At 33.5% G+C, this 22722-nt stretch overlaps 1 protein-coding gene across 1 annotated transcript; it reads left to right on the forward strand.

Moving 5' to 3' along the window:
• Positions 1-12591: 12591 nt before the first annotated feature.
• Positions 12592-13498, forward strand: LOC108466187 (dehydration-responsive element-binding protein 1B-like). The gene has a single exon (XM_053027347.1). It carries the CDS (start codon positions 12602-12604, stop codon positions 13241-13243), a length of 642 nt encoding a protein of 213 aa, XP_052883307.1. The 5' UTR covers positions 12592-12601; the 3' UTR covers positions 13244-13498.
• Positions 13499-22722: the final 9224 nt, after the last annotated feature.

Here is a 22722-nt window from a genome sequence, read left to right on the forward strand (position 1 = left end):
TTAGTATTTTTCGGTTGTTAATACAATTAAATATTGATATTTCTAATAATTTTCCTAATGATTGCCTTATTATTATTTCTATAATGTTAAAATAAAGGAAATTCCTAAAACCCTGTGTGAGGGGTGAGCTAAGCTTTAGTAATAAAATGTATTTAATATTTGATTAAAATTATAATTTATACTATAAATAAATAAATAAATTTAAAATTAAATTTAAGTTTGTATATCAAGTATGATATCAAATGTCTTCCACAATCTTACTAAGTAATTAAATTCTTACTAATTGTTTTTAGTCTTGCTATCAATTTCAAGTTACTTTATGTAGTTTATGATGATTCTGAAAGGTTTATGTGAAGAGATTGAACATATGGTGAGATAGTTTATCTCGGGTTCTTATAATGGGGCTAAAAAGATATCTCTACTGAGCTGGGATTCGATGTGCCAACCTAAATCACATAGAGGTCTTGGGTTGAGATATTTAAAAGATGATAATGCCTCTTTCATGATGAAGGTTAGGTTCAATATTGTGACTAATTTTAATGCCCATTGGATTCGGGTGCATCGTTCAAAATACAGGGTTCGAAGTGGATTGCCTGAGTCACTATCAAGAGGATGTTGTTCTTTCTTATGGAGATCCCTCACCAAGGTATGGCCTCTCATTCGTGAAAATTTAATTTGGTCTGTAGGTGATGAGAAATGTATTAATTGTTGGTGTGACTCATGGATTCCAAGTATTGGACCCTTGTTCAAGTAGATCCTTTCTTGTTTTAATCTTGATATGGATTGTCCCCTTAGCAATATTGTTTCAGGTGATGGTTGTTGGAATTTAGAATTCTTCTGATTGTGGGTTACTAAGGAGATCATTGATCGGATTGCTGCAATTCCACCACTTCACCTTTCATTCGGGTCAGACATGATCATTTTGGAAGGGCACTTCGATAGGCTCTTTCCCTCTCAAAAGCGAATATGGAACGCTTCGGGAAGGATCTTGGAATTTGGAAGAACCCATTTGGCAACTTCCTTGGAAATTCAAGGGTCCACAACAAGTTAGATTCTTTCTATGGCTTGCTCTCAAACAACGTCTACTCACGAATGCGAAAACGGCAAGAAGAGGAGTAGGAATTGATGGCATTTGTCAAGTTTGTGGACATGGTTCAGAAGATATAATGCACGAACTCAGGGATTGCCCTGCATCGAGAGACATTTGGAACAAGCTTATTCCAGTAGATAAGGTTTCAAAATTCTATTCTAGGTCACTTATTGAATGGATGACGGAAAACCTTCATAATCATCAGTTTTTTTGTCCTGAGGGTGTTGATTGGTCGTGCCTTTTTGTAATGATCTCTTGGCGAATCTGGAAAAATCGCAACTTTTTATTTTTCAGGGATCCTTGTAGAACGTTGATGAAATCATAAGTTATTGATGAAATCATAAGTTATCTTACAGTTGGGTGAAACGGTACACCTCTAGTTCCAAATCTTCATTATGTGGAACAAGAGGTCTTGTTGATAACTACAGGCTTGAAAGTAATTGGGTGCGTCTGAGTACAGATGGTTTAGTTAGGATGGATGACAGTTTCGATACTGCTAGAGGATATGTGTGTGATCGTAATGTGGGTTGGATTTTCGGCTTTAGCAGATATTTGGGTATGTGCTCAACCTTTGACGCTGAGCTTTGGGGTATCTTGGATGGTTTGTACCTTATTCAGGAACGGGGCTATGAGAATGTTCTGATTCAAACGGATAGTCTTGAGGCTATTAATGCGATTTAGGAGGATTCAGTTGGGACTTCAACTTCGGCTCTTATAAGGAGAGTTCATTGCTCTTAAAATCTATTAAGCTTTGGAAATTCAACATATCTCTTGTGATGAAAATAAAATTGCAGATGATTTTGTTCGGATGGTTCGAGACAGGAGGCTAGGCTTAAGATTGTTTGAAGATTCTTTCTTGAAGGAATTAAATTAATTTTCTTTCTTTAACTTATTTTTCACCAAAAATTATATTATTAATATAACAAATATATTATATTTCAATTAGTTTATATATACATTAAATCTATGCATTTATAAATTTAAGGAGAAGATGGATGATATAAGAATTTAGCTCTAGCATTTAGATCAACGAATAACAACTTTACCTCTCCAATTAATTATAGTTTTGTCTGCAAAAGCTGGATATAATTAATTTAGTACAGAAAAAAAGGAAAGTTTTGTATCAGAATAATTTATAAAACAGTAATATTATTGACAAAAATTTTCTTAAAAATTGAAAATACTCTCCCTATATATACATAATAATTCAATCCGAAATTGTGCTGTATCTTGTACCTAACCAACATGTAAAATGTTTTGGTTTTGGCCAAACAAATATGATTTGACAATTGATGGAGAATATGTGGGGGCTTTTAAGTTTTGATCTTATTTTCCTTATTAATTTCTTCTACCTTCCTTTACTGTATAAATGTACGCAGCTTAAATTCAATGAATTTATAAAAAAACCATTTTCCTATTTCTGAACAATTTGCAGACTTTGTCTGGATTCAATTAATTGTAGGAATTACTTCCTTTTGGATACATACTTGCTAGGTATACTCGTGCGACGGATGTTCTTTATATTCTCCCAACTTTTGACCTCATTTAACTTTTACATAATAACAAATTTTATTTTCATTATTCATATTCAGCTTCATTCTTATTTTTTTAGCTAAATTTTATCTCTAACCTTAAATTTGAACATAAAACTTTAAAAAATTCAAAAATGTTATTGGTTTTTTTAATAGAAATAACTATTAAAACATTAAAATTTTAAATATGGTAGCCCATATAGCAATGTGTGTACTTCATATGTTTTTATGTAATTTTTTAATTTTAAATTTTTAAATATTTTGATAAATTTTAAATTATTTATGAAAATGTTATATAACATAAATAATGTGATATCAACATAAAGTATACATCAACTATCACACAAGTTTTCACATTAGTATCATTATTGAAAGTTTTAGTTGGCGTTTTTATTAAAAAATGCTTTGATTCTTTTAAAATATTAGTGGCAAATTTAACTAAAAAAATAAGAGTAAATTAAAAATATATAAATATTAAAAACTAATTTTATCATTATACTTTTGGTACCTTTCAAAATAACCTCTAGCCACAGATTTTGCTTTCTCTTTCTTGTTAAAACAAGGATTAATGCATACTTTAACGCCTAAAAGTTATCGTTTCTTTTGCTTTAGTTCTTAAAATTTTTAAAATAAAAATTATTAAAATGTTATTTTATGATACATTCCGTGTTGGATTACGTTGTGCCACTTTTAATAATTTGTCTCTAAACTTCAAATTTCATTTTTTTTAGGAGTGTAATATGCTTTACTACTGCACCCAACACTTGTTAGTAAAATATTATAAAAAAATTATTAAAATTATTTAAAATATTAAAAAATAGGTTTAAACATGTCAAAAGTCTCTATACTCTTTTGAAATTTAAAACATGTTCCTTGTATTTTTTTGAGACATTGCATCCCTATACTTTTTTATTTAAAAATCTGGGTCCCTCCCGATCAATTTTGCCCTTAAAATTGGCGATGTGGCTGTTAAAAAAAGTAAAATAACTCTTTTAGACTTTAACATTTAAAAGTACATAAATAATTATAAAATTATTTTTTTGTATTTTCAATAAAATATAAAATTTTGAAAATATAAAACTCTTTAAATTTTAAAAATAATTTTTAAAAATTCATTTTAAATAATTTTAAAAATATGAAAATTTAAAATTTTAAAAAATGTAAAATAATGTGTTATTTACTCTATGGATAGTAATAAGATCTAATTAAACTTGAACAAATTTTTATTTTAAATTAGGAATTATATATCAACAATATTTTATGTAAATTTATTATAAAGTATATAAAATATCAGTATAAAATAATTTTTAAATAATGATACAATTATTTTAATTACACTAATCTATAAGCTAATAAGTCTGAATCTAGTGTTTTCCTTCGAACAACAACAAATGTATTAATAATACATTCAGGATTAAAGAATTAGGAATCCAAAGGATGGGTATGGTAGATTCCTTGAAAGGTCCACAGAGGGTGAGATACTTTATCTGAATGGCTTTTAAAGATCGTCTCCTCACCAATAAGGAAGGCGTGAGAAGAGGTCTAGGTGATAATAGTGCATGTGGGATTTGTGGTTGTAACATTGAAGATGCTATACACACTATCAGAGACTGTAATGTGGCAAAGTGATTTGGTCTCAAATTATTCCAACAAATAAACATAGACAGTTCTTTTCTAGAGATTTGAAGGAGTGGTTGGTGGCGAATTTGCATAACCATTTGATGATTTTTGATGGGTGAGGTGGACTGACCATGTTTGTTTGGCTTCGCCTGGCGCATTTGGAAAAATCATAACCTCCAGGTGTTTCAAGGTGTCCCTTGGTGCGTTGATGAAGTCATCAAAGGCTCCTTTTGTTGGGCCAAACAATTTGCCACTGCTCGGAAACCAGAAGAAGGTAAGAGGTATTTAACGTTTTCTTCTTTAGCTTTGACAGGTAATTGGATATAGATGTAAACAGATGGAGCCATCGAAGCAGATTTAGGCATCGCAACTGCAGGAGGAGTTATGGAGATCGGAACAGGAAGTGGATTTTAGGCTTTAACTGATATTTAGGGACATGTTCAGTCTTGGAAGCTGAGTTATGCGCCATCTTTGATGACTTGACCCTTATTTTGGATCGGGGTTATGACAAAGTACTAATTAATACAGACAGTATGGAGGTAGTTCAGGCTATTCGAGATAATTATTTAAGGGACTCAAATTCTACTCTGATCAGACGGATCCAACAGCGTTGACTAAGGCACAACAATGACAAATCCAACAGATTTTGATAGAAGAAAACGAAGTTGCAAACTACTAGCAAAAATGGCTTGTAGCAATGATAATAATATTAATTTGTTTAATAAACCCCTAGGAGGTTTTAGATTAGGTTTAGCCTTTCCCTTGCTATGTTTTTTCAAAAAAAAAAGAAAAAGAAAAAGAAAAAAAGAATTAGGAATATTTTCACATGACTGTATATGTAATTCATGTCATTTACATATAATGTATGTACACAAAACTTGGTTCAAATCTAAAATAAAAACTTGCTACAAAAAATTGCAGAAAATCATAATTAAAGCCCTCCTAAAAGGGAATAGCCAACATAGTATCATTAAACTCCATCTCCAACCTTATCTTCAAATTATTTTAATTTGAATCGAGTGTTTGTATTATTCCTTAAAAATTATTTTATACTAATATTTTGTATATTTTATAATTAAATTTATATAAAATATTTTATTTTATAATTAAATTTATTTAAAATAAAATAGAAAATTGTTCAAATTTAATTTAATATAAATCAAAGGAATAGTTCAAAGTTTAGAAAGATCTTATTACTATGCATAGAGTAAATAATACATTTATTGAATTTTTTATTTTTCATATTTTTAAACATTATTTAAAATGAATTTTTAAATATTATTTTATTTTCAATTTGAAAGTGTTTTAAATTTTACCATCTTTATTGAAAATACGAAAAGCTTTTAATTTTAAATTTTTATGTAATTGATTATTTATTGTTAGAATTAAGTGACCCAAATTCTTATTTAAATAAAATACGATGGAAAATAAAATAAAAGTAAAATCCATATAGAACTAGACTTCTTTTATTTTATTTTAGAATAAGGTTTTAAACCTTATTAAACTCCATCTATTTTATATTGATTAGGATAAGGTGTTTCAATCCTACTAGAATATGGCTTTGCTAGCCTATAAATAGACATAGTCTATTCCTCTTGTATTTGAGTAAAAATTTTTCGACATAGTGAATTTTCTTCTCCTCCGCCTGTGGTTTTTTTCCGAAAGGGTTTCCACGTAAAATTTATGTGTTCTTTATTTTATTTATTTTATTCTATTTTATTTTTCACAAATTAGTATCGAGCTTAGGGTTATTCATCTCGATCACGGTAATGGCGTCTTTGAAGTATGAAATTCATTGTTGGATCGCAACACCGATTTGCGTTGTGGCAAATTAAGATGCAAGCGCTTCTTGCACAGATGGATCTAGAGGATGCCCCGCTAGGATAGATAAGATGCCTTCGACATTAAGATGAAGAGAAGAAGCGTAAGGATCGAAAGGCATTAACACAATTACATCTGCATTTGTCCAACGAAATTTTGCAAGATGTGATGAAAGAGAAAACTGCAGATGCATTATGGAAGAGGCTAGAACAAATATGTATGTCGAAAACTCTAACAACCAAGTTGCATATGAAGCAGCGTCTTTATGCTCATCGTTTGGAGGAAGGTGCGTCAGACACGAACACTTAATGTTGTTTAAAGAAATTCTCTCAAACTTGGAGGCCATGGAGGTTCAAGATGATAAGGAAGATCTAGGGTTGATTCTACTTTGTTCGTTGCCCTTCTTATTCAACCTTTAGAGACACGATTTTATATAGCCGCGAGTCTCTCACAGTTGATGAGGTTTATGATTCTTTAACCTCGTATGATAAGATGAAGCATCTTGTGGTTAAACCCAACTCTCGTGGAGAGGGTCTCATTGTTCGTGAGAGACAAGACCGAATGTTGATGATGATCGTGGTAGAACACAGAACGGAATCCTCGTGGTAAATCTAAGGGTAGATCGAAATCTTCAAACAGAGGTAAAACTTGCAACTTCGCAAGAAGAAAGGGCACATTAAATCTGAGTGCTATAAGCTACAAAATAAGATTAAAAGGAGGCTGCGAATCAAAAGGAAAACAGCCGAGAAAATTCGGTGAAGTCGATGTTGTAGAAGACTACGGCGATGGTGAACTTCTAGTTGCTTCGACAATGATTCTAAAGTAAGCGAGGAGTGGATACTTGATTCAGTCTGCACCTTCCACATGAGTCCCAATCGGGATTGGTTTACAACTTATGAAACAAGATTCAAGGTGTTGTTTTGATGGGAAATAATGCTTCATGTAAAATCGCAGTGTTGGAACAATTAAAGTTAAGATGTTTGATGGAGTTGTCGAACACTTAGTGACGTGCGGCATGTTCCGAATTGAAAAGAAATTTAATTTCGTTGAGTACTCTTGATTCAAAAGGGCATGATACAAATTGAAAGTGGGGTTTTAAAGATTTCAAAGGGTCCTTGTTGTGATGAAAGGGCAAAGAAAGATTGCCAAGTTATATGTTTCTGTGGTTCTATCATTATCGGTGATGCAATTGCCGCTTCCTCTTCCTTGTCGATGATGATATTACTAAACTTTGGCATATGCGCCTAGGGCATATGAGTGAGAATGGCATGGCGTAATTAAGCAAAAGAGGACTTCTTAATGGGCAAGGAATTTGCAAACCGAATTTCGTGAGCACTGTGTTTTGGGAAGCAAAGAGAGTTCGATTCACTAGAGGAATCCATAACACGAAGGAAACGTTGGAGTATATCCATTCGATCCGTGGGGGCCGTCAGAGTGCCTTCGAGAGGTGGAGCTAATTATATGCTAACCTTTATTGATGATTTTCCGAAAAGTTTAGGCGTTCTTCCCAAGCGTAAAAGCGATGTGTTTTCCACATTTAAGTCTTGGAAAATTATGATTGAAAAACAGACGGAAAAGCAGATAAAATACCTCCGCATGCACAATGGCTTAGAGTTCGCTCGATGAGTTTAATAGATTATGCAAGTCGAAGGATCATGAGACACTTGACGATTCGTCATACTCCACAACAAAAGCGGCGTTGCAGAACGAATGAACAGAACTATCATGGAGAAGGTTCGATGTATGTTGTCAAATGCCAACTTACCGAAGTCATTTTGGGCGTAAGCGACCTCTCTTGCATGTTTTTGATCAACCGATCTCCATCCGTTGCCATTGAGAAAAGACTCCACAAGAGGTATGGTCCGTAATCCCGCTAATTATTCCGATTTAAAGATTTTGGGTGTCTGTGTATGCTCATGTTGATAATGGAAAATTGGAACCGAGATCCATTAAATGCGTTTTCTTGGTTATAAAGTCGGTGTAAAAGGCTATAAGTTATGGTGTCCTGAAAATAGAAAAGTTGTGATTAGCAGAGATGTTGTTTTTGATGAAACCGCTATGCTACCTAACTTATCTCTTAAAGACTCTTCCAATAAAGAAAACCAAAAGCGGTGGAGCATCGATTAATACTGAATCAACTCCTCAAGCCAAGACAAAAATTGAGAATAGAGTTGCTTCTTCACCGCAATACTCTATCGCCAAAAACAGGACAAGAAGAGAAATTAAACCTCCAAAGAAGTATGCCGAGGTTGATCTAGTTGCTTATGCTTTAAATGTGGCTGAAGATATAGATGCGAATCAAGAGCCATTTAATTATTCGAGGCGATTAGTGTGAAGACTCGAGAAAAGTGGATGTTTGCTATGCAAGAGGAGATGGAATCACTCCACAAAAAAGAACATGGGATCTTGTAAAACTTCCTAAAGGTAAAAAGGCATTCGTTGTAAATGGGTGTTTAAAAGAAAGAAGGACTCCGGAGTTGAAGAACCCGGATATAAAGCAAGGCTTGTTGCAAAGGGTTACTGATCAAATTCCGAGTGGACTTCATGAGATGTGTTCTCTCCGGTTGTTAAGCATAGTTCGATTCGAGCTTTGCTTGGTATTGTGGCCATACATGATTTGGAGCTTGAGCGGTTAGATGTAAAACGCATTTTGCATGGAGAACTTGAGGAAGATATTTACATGCAACAACCGGAGGGTTTTATAGTCTCGAAAAAGAGGACTATGTTTGCTTGCTTGAAAAAGTCCCTTTACGGTTTGAAACAAATCACCAAGACAAGGGTACAAGAGGTTTGATTCCTTTATGACTTCTCATGATTTCAAAAGAAGTAGTTTTGACAGTTGTGTCTATTTTAAGAAAAATGTTGATGGTTCTTTTGTGTATCTACTTCTTTATGTTGATGACATGTTGATAGCAAAGAAAAGATAAAGAGAGATAAGAAAGGTTAAAGCCCAACTAAGTGAAGAATTTGAGATGAAAGATTTAGGACCAGCAAAGAAGATACTTGGTATGGAGATTCTCGAGATAGAAAAGCAAGTAAATTGTACCTAAGTCGGAAGGGTACATTGAGAAAGTTCTTTGCGAGTTCAATATGCGAGTGCTAAGCTGTTAGTACTCCTTTAGCGACCCATTTCGGACTTTCATCGGCCTTATCTCCTCAATCGATAATGAGATTGAGTACATGTCACATGTTCCATACTCTAGTGCAGAGGATCTCTCATGTATGCTATGGTTTGTTCACGCCCGATTTATCATATGCGATCGATGTAGTTAGCGAGATACATGGCGAATCTCGTAAAGAACAACGGAAAGCGATTCGATGGATTTTAAGATACTTACGAGGCACTACTAATGTTTGCTTACAGTTTGGAAGAACTAAAGATGGAGTTATAGGGTATGTTGATGCTGATTTTGCTGGAGACCTTGATAGAAGAAGATCTCTCACAGTTACGTCTTTACAATCGGAGGTTGTGCAATTAGTTGGAAAGCCACTTTGCAAACTACGATCGCTTTGTCTACCAACGTTTGAGTACATGGCGATTCATCGAGGCTTGTAAAGAAGCTATTTGGTTGAAGGGACTATTTAGTGAACTCAATGAAGACCTTCAAATCAACAGAGATTTTGTGACGGATCAGTGCCATCTTTCTTACAAAAGATCAAATGTTTCATGAGAGAACAAAACACATTGATATTCGGTATCATTTTGTTCGTGATATTATTGCTCGTGGTGATATTGTTGTGAGCAAAATTAGCACTCATGAAAATCCTGCAGATATGATGACTAAGTCACTTCCTATAACCAAGTTTGAGCATTGCTTAGACTTGGTTGGTGTTCATTGTTGAAGTTAAACCCTTAAGGGTTTTTGGAAGAGGTGAAGAACTTGTTTATTGAAAGTTCGCGATGAAGAACTTGTTCATTGAGAATTTGTGTCAAGGTGGAGATTGTTAGAATTAAGTGACCCAAATTCTAATTTAAATAAAATACGATGGAAAATAAAATAAAAGTAAAATCCATATAGAACTAGACTTCTTTTATTTTATTTTAGAATAAGGTTTTAAACCTTATTAAACTCCATCTATTTTATATTGATTAGGATAAGGTGTTTCAATCCTACTAGAATATGGCTTTGCAAGCCTATAAATAGACATAGTCTATTCCTTTTGTATTTGAGTAAAATTTTTCGACATAGTGAATTTTCTTCTCCTCTGCTCGTGGTTTTTTTCCCGAAAGGGTTTCCACGTAAAATTTATGTGTTCTTTATTTTTATTTATTTTATTCTATTTTATTTTTCACATTTACTTTTAAAGAGTAATGACTAAATTGCCAAAAAAATTATAAAAAGTGATGGCTAAAAGAGTTGTGTTACTTTTCTTATAACAATCAAATCAACTTACAAAATTAACAGAGAGGCCAAGATTTTTAAAGAAAAAAAATATAGTGCTCAATGTTTTAAAATTAAAGGATAGAAATTAAATTTTAAATTTTAGAAGAGTGTAGGGACCTTTAGCATATTTAAACTTAACTTTTACCATAGTAACTTAATTTCAACTAAAATCATATTTGATTTAATATAATTTTTAAAAAAAATAATTGTTATGTAAAGTTTTTATATAATTTTTTACCTATATTCTAAATATTTCATAATCTAAAAATACTAAAATGTTTGAAAATATGTCATAACATTTATACCCTTTTAGCTCTTAGCATTAATGGAAATTAATTTTTTAATAATTTTATAATTTTAATAATATTTAAAATTTTTGATGATGATGTGATTATCATTTAACATGTGGTAATTTAAATTTGATTAGATATACTACCTGCTTTTTCTTTTTTTAATATCTTAAAGACTTTGAAAACATTAAGAATTAATTTGAGTAAAAAAATTAAAAGATCGAAATGAGAAAATAACTTAAAAATTAAAATATGCATTAAGCCTTAAAACAACACCATTGTCACACAGGACAGGACAGGATACCTTTCCTTATTTTATAATGATCAGACACCTAACAGCACTCAAGATTTCCGACTTCGCCAATACCCAACTAAACAAGAATTGTTTGCAACAATATTAGTTTTCACCACGTGAATGAATACTGCACATTCAGACAAAGTCCCTTTGTTCCCCTCTCCTTTGTTCGTTACATCAGTTGGTCAAAAGTTTTGTCCCTGACCGGCATTGAGGTAACTACTATATATTTGATATAGCATATAATTTTCAATGAATTAAATTATGACATATTATTTAAAATTTTAAATTTTTTTATGTTCAAATTCGCACATTATCACATAAGTAAACTTGTAAATTGAAATTTGATATTTTTAAATTTAGATGAATTTACTTCAATTAAAAATCTTGTGTTTGAACTTTTATTAAATTCAAATAATGTGTTAACATTTGATTTACTAATAGCGAACATCAAATACAAATCAATAATACATTTAGATTTCAACAAGGTATATGAATGTACATGCATAGAAATTAGTACATTAAGTATGTGTAAATTTTTCCTCATATTAGTTTTAAGTCTCACAATTTATGAATATAGCCCAAATTTATTTTATCTATGTTTGGATATTTTTAGATTTTCAGATAATTTTATCAAATTTATTCTAATTTTAAGTAATAAATTTTTTAAATAGTGGTAAGTACCACTAGATGAAGAGTGTTTGACAAAATTTTCATTTTCTGCTAGACATTAAAATTGTTCTTTAAATTTATACAAGGATAAATTATAGAAAATATTAGATTAAATAAAATTATTATTTGATGTTTAAAAAATTACTTTATTATCATGAGGTTTCTTAGGTTATTTTTAAATTAACATTTCATAATGAAATATAAATCTTCTGTAGATTTAGTATATTTTTGTGATTTGAGGTGAGAGATTTTTCAAGAATAAACTTTAATAATGTTAATTTTTGAGGTTATAATTACAATTATAAATAATATATTTTGATAATTATAATGAGAATCAATTAATATAATATTTTAATTTAAAAATTGATATAATGAGACTTGAATTTTTATAATGCATAAATGGATAAATATAATGACACTTAAATCAAATTAAAATTTGAATTATAAAGTAAAAAAATGATATTTACACATTTTTCAAACCTTTGAAGAACCTCAATAATCCTAATAATGATAGTTTTAAGATTAAAATCAAGGAAATAATTTATAATGTACATTTTAACATTTTTATTGTAGACTTAAAATCAAAACAAAAACAAAGAAAGAAAGTAACAAAAAAAAAAGGAAAAAGACAGTGATGTAGCCGTATTTTGTATTTGTAATTTTCCCCACGTGAATCACATTTAGATTCATCCCTCCCTCATTACCACGTGCCAAGTGTGAATGAGCGGAAACCAATAACATAATCAAAGAATGAAACACGATCCTCATGTATATTTCCCAATTCCCATTCCTCCCCCCACAATATTTAGTCCTGGACCCCTTTCCCATCTTGTCCTTGAACCATATATTTATAAATCAAAGCATATTCGAAGGACAGAAAACTTATACTAAACGTAATGAAACACATATCGGTTTTAAGTTCAAAAGACCACGAAAATCCATGTTCGGCTCCTGAACCTGGAAGTTCAAGTGGGAATGTTGAAGTGCAATCCCAAAAGCGAAAAGCTGGAAGGAAGAAGTTTCAAGAGACTCGACACCCTATTTACAAAGGTGTAAGGAGGAGGAATGAGAAGTGGGTGAGCGAGGTTCGAGAGCCAAACAAGAAGTCTCGAATCTGGTTGGGGACATTCTCCAGTCCAGTTATGGCTGCTAAGGCTTATGATGCAGCGGCCTTGACTCTCAAGGGGGTTTCTGCTTCATTAAACTTCCCCGACTCTGCCTATGCATTACCACGTGCTAAGTCATCCTCCATAAGGGATATTCAGTCTGCCGCTATGCAGGCTGCATCGGAGGGTTTTGGTGGTCATGCCAAAGCATCGTCTCCTTTGCCTTTGTTGTCATCGTATCCCCCGCCATTGCCGTGCTCGGAGAGTTCCAAGATTTTGTTTGTAGATGAAGAAGAGGTGTTTAACATGCCAGGGATACTTGATAGTATGGCAGAAGGATTGATCTTAACTCCACCAGCTATGCAAAAAGGGTACTACTATTGGGAGGATGATTTAGATGATTTTGTGGAACTCAATCTCTGGGGTGACTAACTTGTTCGATATTTGTACTAGTTTTCTCTCCCTTGCCTTTTTTTTTTTTTTCCTTTAATGCAGATATGAACCAGTTAGAGCTTTGGAAAATCCTCCATGAAAAGCAGCCAATCCATAGTATACTAGTACTAAAAGGCGCAAAATTAGTCAAAAAGATGGCTAAGATTTGAAACTACTGTAGTGGGGGATAAATATCAAACTTATAAATGGAATATGATAAATGAATTTTAATTCAAAATAATTCTATATATGAAATTTAATTTGTTGTTCATATGTATATAAAAATTTTGATTTTCATTCAATTGTACACTTTTAAATAAATAAATGTATATATTTATTTTCATATTAGATTAATATACTTGTTTGTGTATGCAATATATCAACGTAAATAGTACTAGTTCGATAATGTTATTAGTGATTTGTAAAAATTGAATCAAATCAAAATCTATGTATAAAATCACAAAAAATCAAAGTTCATATATAACATTACATATTGAATCAAAATTTATGTTTAGTTTTGATATTTATCCACCATTTAAATAAGTTAAAGCAAATATATTCGCAAACGATGAGTAAGTTCATTCACTAATATTCATTTCATTACCTTGTTGTTTGTCTAAGGATTTCTTTTTTTCGTGAAATTACAATATTTTGATGTAAGTTTTCAGGCAGATGAAGTAAACAATTTGAGGCCACACTATGTGTAATTGCAAACTAGGTTGGTTCATAAGCAAAGTAATTTTCAACCCAACTTTGATTAAATTCAGAAGCCGCTAAGTTGCGGTTAAAATTTTCCAGTTAAAAGTACAATGACATCTCGGATATCTACCCTACTTTCGTAACCGCCAACAGCTAAACTCATCCTAATGTTATCTAAGCTCCATTGATAATGGCTTCATTGATAATGAATTAAATTATCCCTTCATTTCATCTTTTGTTCTATACTTCAATTAAGTCTTTGCTAATCCAGCAGTGGTATCAGAGTCATTTTTCTTGAAGGACTTGTGAGAAAAGTTTTGTGAGAAAATTTGAGAGATACACTTGTGAGGGTTTTGGGAAAATGGAATCGAGATTGAGTAACCTGTCCATCTTAGCCCCACCTATGTTTGATGGAGGGAATTATTAAGCATGGGCTATGAGAATGCAAGCATAAATGGAGGGTTGTGATTAGTGGGAAGCTGTCGAGGAAGACAATTAGGTGACTCCACTTCCCAACAATCCAACTATGAACCAGATCAAAATGCACAAGGAGAGAACCACTAGGAAGGCTAAGGCAAAGTCTTGTCTTTATGCTTCGGTTTCACCAGCCATATTCAATAGAATTATGGTTTTTGGATTAGCGAATGAGATATGGGACTACTTCAAAGCTGAGTATCAAGGAGATGAGAGGATCAAGAGCATGAAGGTGTTGAACTTGATCAGAGAATTCGAGAGGCTACAAATGAAGGAGTCTGAGTCAATCAAAGAATACTCAGACAAGTTGATAGATATTGCCAACAAGGTAAGAGTTCTTGGGACCGATATCTTTATTTCTAGACTGGTACAGAAGATACTTGTCCCTATGCCTGAGAAATATGAAGAACTATTGCCTCTTTTGAGAACATTAAGGACTTGACTCAATTGAGAGTAGTGAAATTGATCAGTGCTTTACAAGCACAATAGCAGAGGAGGCTAATGAGGCAAGAAGGAAGCATAAAAAGAAGCATTGAAGGAGCATTGAAGGCTAAGGTGCAGGAAGGCGAAAAATGAGAGGAACAGGAGTGGAACGAGAAGAAAAGTGATTGCAATAGTGATTCGGAAGCTGTTGCAAAAGGTAATAGTATTGAAAATTATAATAAGAATTCTTCATGTAAGTATTGTGGAAAATAGAATCATCCCTATTTCAGGTGTTGGAGAAGGCCAGAAGTGAAATGCAGAAGGTGTAACTTGATGGGGGCACATTGAGAGGTTCTGCAAGGAACTGAGAAATCAATAGCAAGGTGCAGCACATGCTGTAGTTAAAGAAGAAGGGGACCATTTGTTTGTCGTCTCTTGCTTCTCATCAAGCATTTTATGTGATAGTTAAATAGTTGATAGTGGTTGTACCAATCACATGACTTATGATGAGAAGTTGTTTAAAGACCTTGACAGGTCATTGAAGTTGAAAGTAAGCATAGGAAATGGAGAATACCTAGAAGTGAAGGGAAGAGGCACAGTAGCACTAAAGAGCTATGCTGGAACTAAGTTGATTTCAGATGTTCTATTTGTACCTGGGATTAATCAAAACTTGTTGATTGTGGGGGAATTGGTAGAGAAGAGATTTAAGGTGATGTTCGAAGAGGGAATGTGTCTGATCCTTGACTTTAGTGGCAGTGAATTGTTTAGGATCAAGATGCAGAAGAAGAGTTTCTCATTGAATCCGTTTGAGGAGGAGCAAGTGGCATCCAAGTGTTAGGAAGGAATGACTTAAATGCAACAAACAATTATGAAATTGATGGCATAATGTAATGAAAAGAGTTTTGAGCTTGAGATAAAATTGACAGATAATCGTATCGTGCAAGAAAAATTGCAAATCAAGTGTTTTGAGAATGAGGAGTTGCATGCAAAGGTAACTCTTTTTGAGCAGCAGTTGACATCTCTCTCTGATAAACTATTATAATAACCCGATTTTAGCTAAATCAGAATAATAGTTTTGGGACCACAAATCCTAGGTCAAAAATTATTTTAATATAATTTTTGGTGTTTATAGCATGTGATTATATATGTGTGAAAGTTTCGTGAAATAGTTTTATCGATTGGATGGATAATTTGATAAAAGGACTTAATCGCGTAAAATACAAAAGTTTCATTCTAATTGTTTAAGTGCTTAATTGCTATGAATAATCAAATGTGAAGTCCTTATGTTGTAAATAGACCATGGATAGTGGGAATTGACATGAATAGCCATCCATTATATGTTTAATAATATTTTAAACCAAGGTCAAATTGGTAAATTAGTAATTAACTTATGTTTTAATAAAACAAAACATAAAGCCATTTTCATGTTAATCTTTTATGGCTGAATGAAGCAAAAAAAAAAGAAAGTTAAAATAGGGTTTGAAATTTTAGCACATGCATAGCTTGATTGAGGTATATTTTGAGCTCGGTTTTTGATAATTTTTACGTTTTTATGATTGTTGTATCGAGTACTAGCTAGCCCAAAGACTAATTTGAAAAAATGCTTAATGTTTTGAAAGTTTCCATTGATGAATTCATGTGTTTTTGAATGTTTGATGATGAATTATGAAAGCTTGATGATAGATTTTAATATTTTATAAAGTGATTTTTGACAAAAATGTCAAAAAGAGATTAAATTGTGAAATATGCAAATTGAGTGGTTAAAAGTGTGAATAAATGAAAGTTTTGGGCTGCTAGAGGTCCTTATGAAATTCGGTCAAGCATGAGTTAAATTGAATTTCATGAATTTTGTGTTTTTATGAAATAGGGACTAAATTGAGAAAATGTGAAATTATAGGGGTTCATATGTAAAATTCCCCAAATTCTGTGTTTTGGATGAAATTGAATGAATTGGTGAATAAAAGAGTTAATTTTGAATGTATATAGATCAAGAAAGAAAGAAATCAGATTTAGATCGGGGAAAATCGAAGGTTATCGAATAGTCGATTCATTCCCTCTATTCTGATACGGGGTAAGTTCATATGAAAATAAATGTCTTTAAATTGAATTATACATGTTTAATTATCATTGAATTATTATGAATGTTGAACGAGAAAGTACGAGTAAGAATCAACAGAGTTACAACATCCGATATTCCCGTACGAACCTTAGGAATAGTATAGGATACAAATGTCATGACAATAGGTTACCAAGATGTGATTACATGTAAGACCATGTCTGGACCATCGCCATTGTATTGTGATTATGTGTAAGACCATTTCTGGGACATCTACATCGTTATTCGATTACGTATAAGACCATGTCTGGGACATTGGCATCGTTATTCGATTTCATGTAAGACCTTGCCTGGGACAGTGGCATTGATATGTGATAACATGTAAGACCATATCTGGGATATGGCATTGTACGAGCTTTATGTAATTTTCGAGTATCCTTAACGATTCCAAATGGTTCAACGGGCAAAGTCAAGTCGAGAAAGAATGTGTGAATGAGTTAAGTGACTCAGGTACGTACGAGATTCATACAGTTATTGAAATGAAAGTATTTGATGAATTCAATTATGATATTGAATATGTGTACAATGAGAGAGGTTTTGTGAACTTGAATATGTTTAGCTATGCTTAGCATATTTGAATTGATATCCAAATATTCATATGATGACTTTATTTGTATATGGCTTACTAAGCTTTTAAAGCTTTGTGTGTTCTTTCCCTATTTTATAGATTATCGGACTCGGGGATCGTCGGGAAACATCTTCACACTATTGATCAACTTGTTGGTATTTTAGATGCTTTGTAAATATAGTATAAGACATGTATAGACTAGTGAGTTGTTGATATGTTTTGAGATATGATTTAGCCATGAAATTTGGCTTGCTTTTGATGTAAATGTTTGTGTGCATTTGGCCATTTAAGCTGACTTAATTTATGAGTTTGGTAAGTATTATATGATAAATTTGTGCCTTTGAGTTTTGGCATGTTTTGTATAGTTGTTGTGATGGATATAAGTTTGCTTAATTAGCTAATTATTAATTGGTGTATTATTGTTTGGAAAATGACATGTTGTGGATTGGCTTGTTTATGATGAAATGATATGTTTTAAAGTATGAAATAGATGAAAAGATGGTAAGACTATGCATGTGAAAGTTAGGTGAAAAATGTTGATTATGACACATTAATGTGATATGTTTTGGTTATGAATTGAGTAGTGAAATGGTTGATGATAAAATAGTATGAATTGTCTACAAATTGGTATGTTTTGGGCTGCCTATGAATGTATTGAAAGGGTACCATTTTGGCTGCTAGGTGTGCATGAGGAAAGGGTGGCAAATTGGCTTTGCAAATAGCATATTTTTGTCTACACGGGCAGAGACACGGGCGTGTGTCTCAGCCATGTGTGACACACGGTCATGCTACACGGCTGTGTGTCCCCTGGGGTACCCATCGAATTTACGTTAGTATACTTTACAGGTTTGACACTGTTTAGACACACGGGCATGTCTCCAGCTATGTGGTGCAAGTTAATATGTATTCCCTACTTTCACATGACCTGTGACACAGGCGTGTAAAGTGGCCGTGTAAGGCACACGGCCTGTTCACACGGACGTGTGACCCTTAAATGCATGAAAATTTTCTAAGTTTCTCAAAGTTTGCAAATGTTATTGATTTAGTCTCGAACGTCTTTTATGCATGTTTTAAGGTCTCGTAGAGCCTTATAAGGGACTATGTGAGTGTGTATAATGGATTTTGATTATGAATGCATAAATGTTTGTATTATGTATGTGAATGATACGTATTGTTCAGTAATGCATCGTAACCTTATTCCGGCGACAGATATGGGTTAGTGGTGTTATATTGTATTGGTATCAGAGTCAGATGTGATGCTAATAGTGACCACATTAGATAAGCTTTTCCTATTTTTAGTCGATTCTAGGACTGACATAGCATGTGAGAGTCTAGCTATACATGTCATATATATAAACCGTGATAGTATGATGATTCCTAACAGTTTAAAAATGTGTTTTCATATAGTAAATGGATCCCGAATGAGCAATAGCTGATGATGTGGAAAGTAATGCGCCTGCTCTTACTCAAGGGGCAGCGCCGGCTGATTTTAGGTCGATTTCAAGTACTCAAGGGGGAGAGGCTAAGCAAGCCTTCCTCCAAATGTTGAGTGAGTGGTTGACAGAGTTCATTCGAATGAATCTTGCTGCTTAACAACCTCCACCCTCTGTGACAGCCCAAAATTGACCCTAGTCGGAATGTGGTTTCGGGACCACAAAACCGAGGCATAAAAATAATTAAAAATTTATTTTGATGCCTATGATATGTGTTAAATTGTTTATGACATTTTGATGTTACAATTTAGAATTATAAATGTGAATTTCACTAGAAAGGACCTAGTAGTAAACTTTGAAAGTATGATGGGGAAATGTGTGATGACTAGTTGAGCATGCATGCAAAAATAAGGGATTTGCATGTCAAATTTCCCCAAAGATGGTATAGTGGCCGCCATGACAAGGAATATGGGCAAGGAAAACATGTTATGACATGTTTTGTTAATGCATGATGTGATAAATGATAAAAAATTAAGCATGTAGGAAGAGAAACAAAAATCAAAATTTGCTCATCCTTCCCCCTTTGCCGTGAGTGAAAGAGAAGCAAAGAAAAAATTTTGTTCACCTATTTTCTCTTCTTTGGCCGAAAATACTAAGGAAGAAGGAAGGATTTTTGCTTCATTTTCTTTGTTTAGAAGAGATCTAGAAGGAAATTTGGCTAAACTTGCAACAAGAGTAAGGTATGTATGAGGTTGTGTTGGGAGTTTCATGCATGTTTTGGTTGCTAATTTGATGTGCATGTTAGCCATGACTCAAATCTTTGTTATGCCATGGAAATGGCATTTGGCCAAAGTTGTTATGGTGATAAAGCCATTGCATGCTAAGTGTGAAGCTTGATGATGATGCATGCAATGATGGATTGTCTACTCTTGAGTAAGATTTTGAGTTTTCTTTTTGTTTAACCATGATTGAAGTTGAAAAGGGCATGATTGTCATATTCGCCATGATGCATTCATGAGCATGGTTCATGCTTCTTGCATGTTAGTTAAAATTTGTGTTTTGGATGGCTATGGACACCTTGAAATTTGCCATGCTCATATATGTATATATATGTTTGCACATGATGTTTTGGTTATGAACTAAGTGATGAATATATTGGTTTAAAGAAGAAGATGTGGAAGAATGCTTGTGAAATTGCAAGCACAATTGCCTAGCACACATATAAGTGCTTGATGCTATATTATAAGTTTTGGGCCACAATGTGCAAAGCATTAATTAGTAAATTGCATGCTGTTTTTGTGAGGTATTAAGTGCAAAATTGACCTCAACATGTACATGAATATTCGCCTTGGGTAGCCTATTGAAGGCCTTAGCATTTCCTTGATGCTTGAATAAATTGTATTGAATTGCTTGATGTAGTATAAAATGTGCATGACTATTGTGTATTCAAGCTAAAGGGTGGCCATATGACCATTTAAACTCCTTGTCATATTCGCCATAAGCTAGCACAATGAGGTTTTAATAAATTGAATTTGTTTGAATTAGCTCAAGAGCTTAGAGGGCCACAATTGGACAAGGGAAGGAGAAAGTGATCGAATAGCCGAAAAAGCCGTTCGACAACATCCGAGGTAAGTCCTCAAGAAGTGACCCTACTTGAATTATGTGAAATAAAGTATGGATGTGTATTGATTATTGATTATGTGTGCATGAGTATTTGAATTCTACCCGGCTAAGTCCCAAGGCGAATATGCTTGTGACTATAATTGCGTTTGAGCCTTAGTAACTGAAAATGAATTATGTATGTCCAATGATAATTGATGTATGTGTTCATGGGAAATTGAATGATATCCGGCTAAATCCTGAAGACAATTATGCTGGAAATTATATCCGGTTAAGACCCAAAGGCAATTGTGCTAGTGGCTACATCCGGCTAAGACCAAGGCATTCGTGCGAGACATTCTATCCGGGCTAAGACCAAGGCATTTGTGCACATGGTTATATCCGGTTATATTCAAGAATCTTGGGCTGGAGGTGAGTGTTGGTTGCTGTAATAAATTCAATGAGTACACTCGAAAAGCCCAAAGAATGAGGTACGTTTATATGTGCATTGAAAGTCGACATGTTTGAGCAACATTCGCTCAATCGACTAATGAATTTCAGTTATTGAATTGATTGATACTTTGTGAAATTATATAATGATGAAGTGTGAAGTAAGAATGTGTATTAATGAAATGATGCATTTGGCTATGTGAATGTATTGCTGTAATTAGAGTTGATTATATTCCTTGAGACTTACTAAGCATAAAATGCTTACCCGTTGCTTTGGCTCTCGGTTTTCTAGATTTCGTCAAGCAATCGGATTTGGGATCGTTGAAGTCAAGTCATCCACACTATCAAGCCTCCATTTTGGTATAAATTTTGGTTGAACTTGAGATGGCATGTATAGGACTACCCTTGTTGGTTAAATATGTTGTGATGTATATATGTACGGCCATGCGAAAATGGCTCGAAAAAGGAAGCATGAACTTAGACTATTTGTGGTTTGTATGTATATATTTGGTGTCATGATGTAGCTATGGATTGAAATGGGAATTTTGGTCACATGATCAGCCATTGGCATGGTTAAAATGATCATATATGAACCTATGTATGGCAAGACTAGTTGGTTCATGGGGACTACCAAATAGGTAAGACCTACCTTAAAACAGATGCTGCCAGCTGCAGTGACGTGAATGTGAAAATCACCAAAATTCGTAGGAATGGAATTAAATAGTGAATAAGCTATGTAAATTAACCTTGATGAGTCTATTTTCATATGGAAGAAACGAAATGGTCATAGGAGTTACATGTTAAGAGATATTAAAGCTATGGTGAGACAGGGCCAGAACGGTTTCTGGGTTCCCTGTCGCAACTTTAAAATTTACTATAAATTATCCAAAATAATTAGGAGACATACCTTATATTTACAGATTCCATTTTGAGTCTAGTTTCATTAGAAACAAACGGCACCAGCATTAAATCCCTGTACAGAGAGATATTCAAGTTATACCGCGCGAAGGTCAGAGCAGTCGATCCCTGTAACATGGGTGACTTTAACTATTAAACTGTACCAATTGGCCCGACCAAAAATTCTAGAAATAAATCCATGGATGGATATATGAGTCTAAATTCAGGGAAAATTTACGAAACCAGTTTCCGAGGTTTGAAACTCGAGATATGATTTTTAAGGAGACAGTGACGCAGTTTTCCAGCCTGACTGGAAATGTCAAATGGATGGGCAAAACAAGTGAACTTGGCTTGTTAACCCCTCGTGTCCGACACCGGCGATGGTCTCGGGTTCGGGGTGTTACAATTTTATTGGTATCAGAGCCACGGTTTAGTCGATTCTAGGACTACCGTGATGTGTTTGGGGTCTAGCTATACATGCCATTAAATGATGAATCGATAGTGTGGTGATTTCGACAATTTGACTTTGTGTTTGTTTATAGCAATGGATCCCGATCCCAACCGAGCGATAGCTGATGATGTGGAGAGTGTGGCGCTGCTCCCGCAAGGGACAGCCGCGGACTCTCAACCTATGGCCAGCAATCCGAATGACGAGGCTAGGCAAGCCTTTTATAGTGTGATGAACAAATGGTTTAATCAATACATTCGAACTAACACTACTGTTCCACAACCTCCATTCCCGACAAATGCAACCTCAAGACCTACAATACCTCCGGTGATGACCAAATAAGGTCAAGTAAGCCCCGATCGATAGGATTCG

The sequence above is a fragment of the Gossypium arboreum genome, chromosome 4, assembly GCF_025698485.1.
Source record: "Gossypium arboreum isolate Shixiya-1 chromosome 4, ASM2569848v2, whole genome shotgun sequence".
NCBI lineage: Eukaryota > Viridiplantae > Streptophyta > Magnoliopsida > Malvales > Malvaceae > Gossypium > Gossypium arboreum.

Bases quoted from the DNA above. Each gene is read 5' to 3' on its own strand.
- LOC108466187 (XM_053027347.1), top strand. From the start codon at position 12,602: ATGAAACACATATCGGTTTTAAGTTCAAAAGACCACGAAAATCCATGT.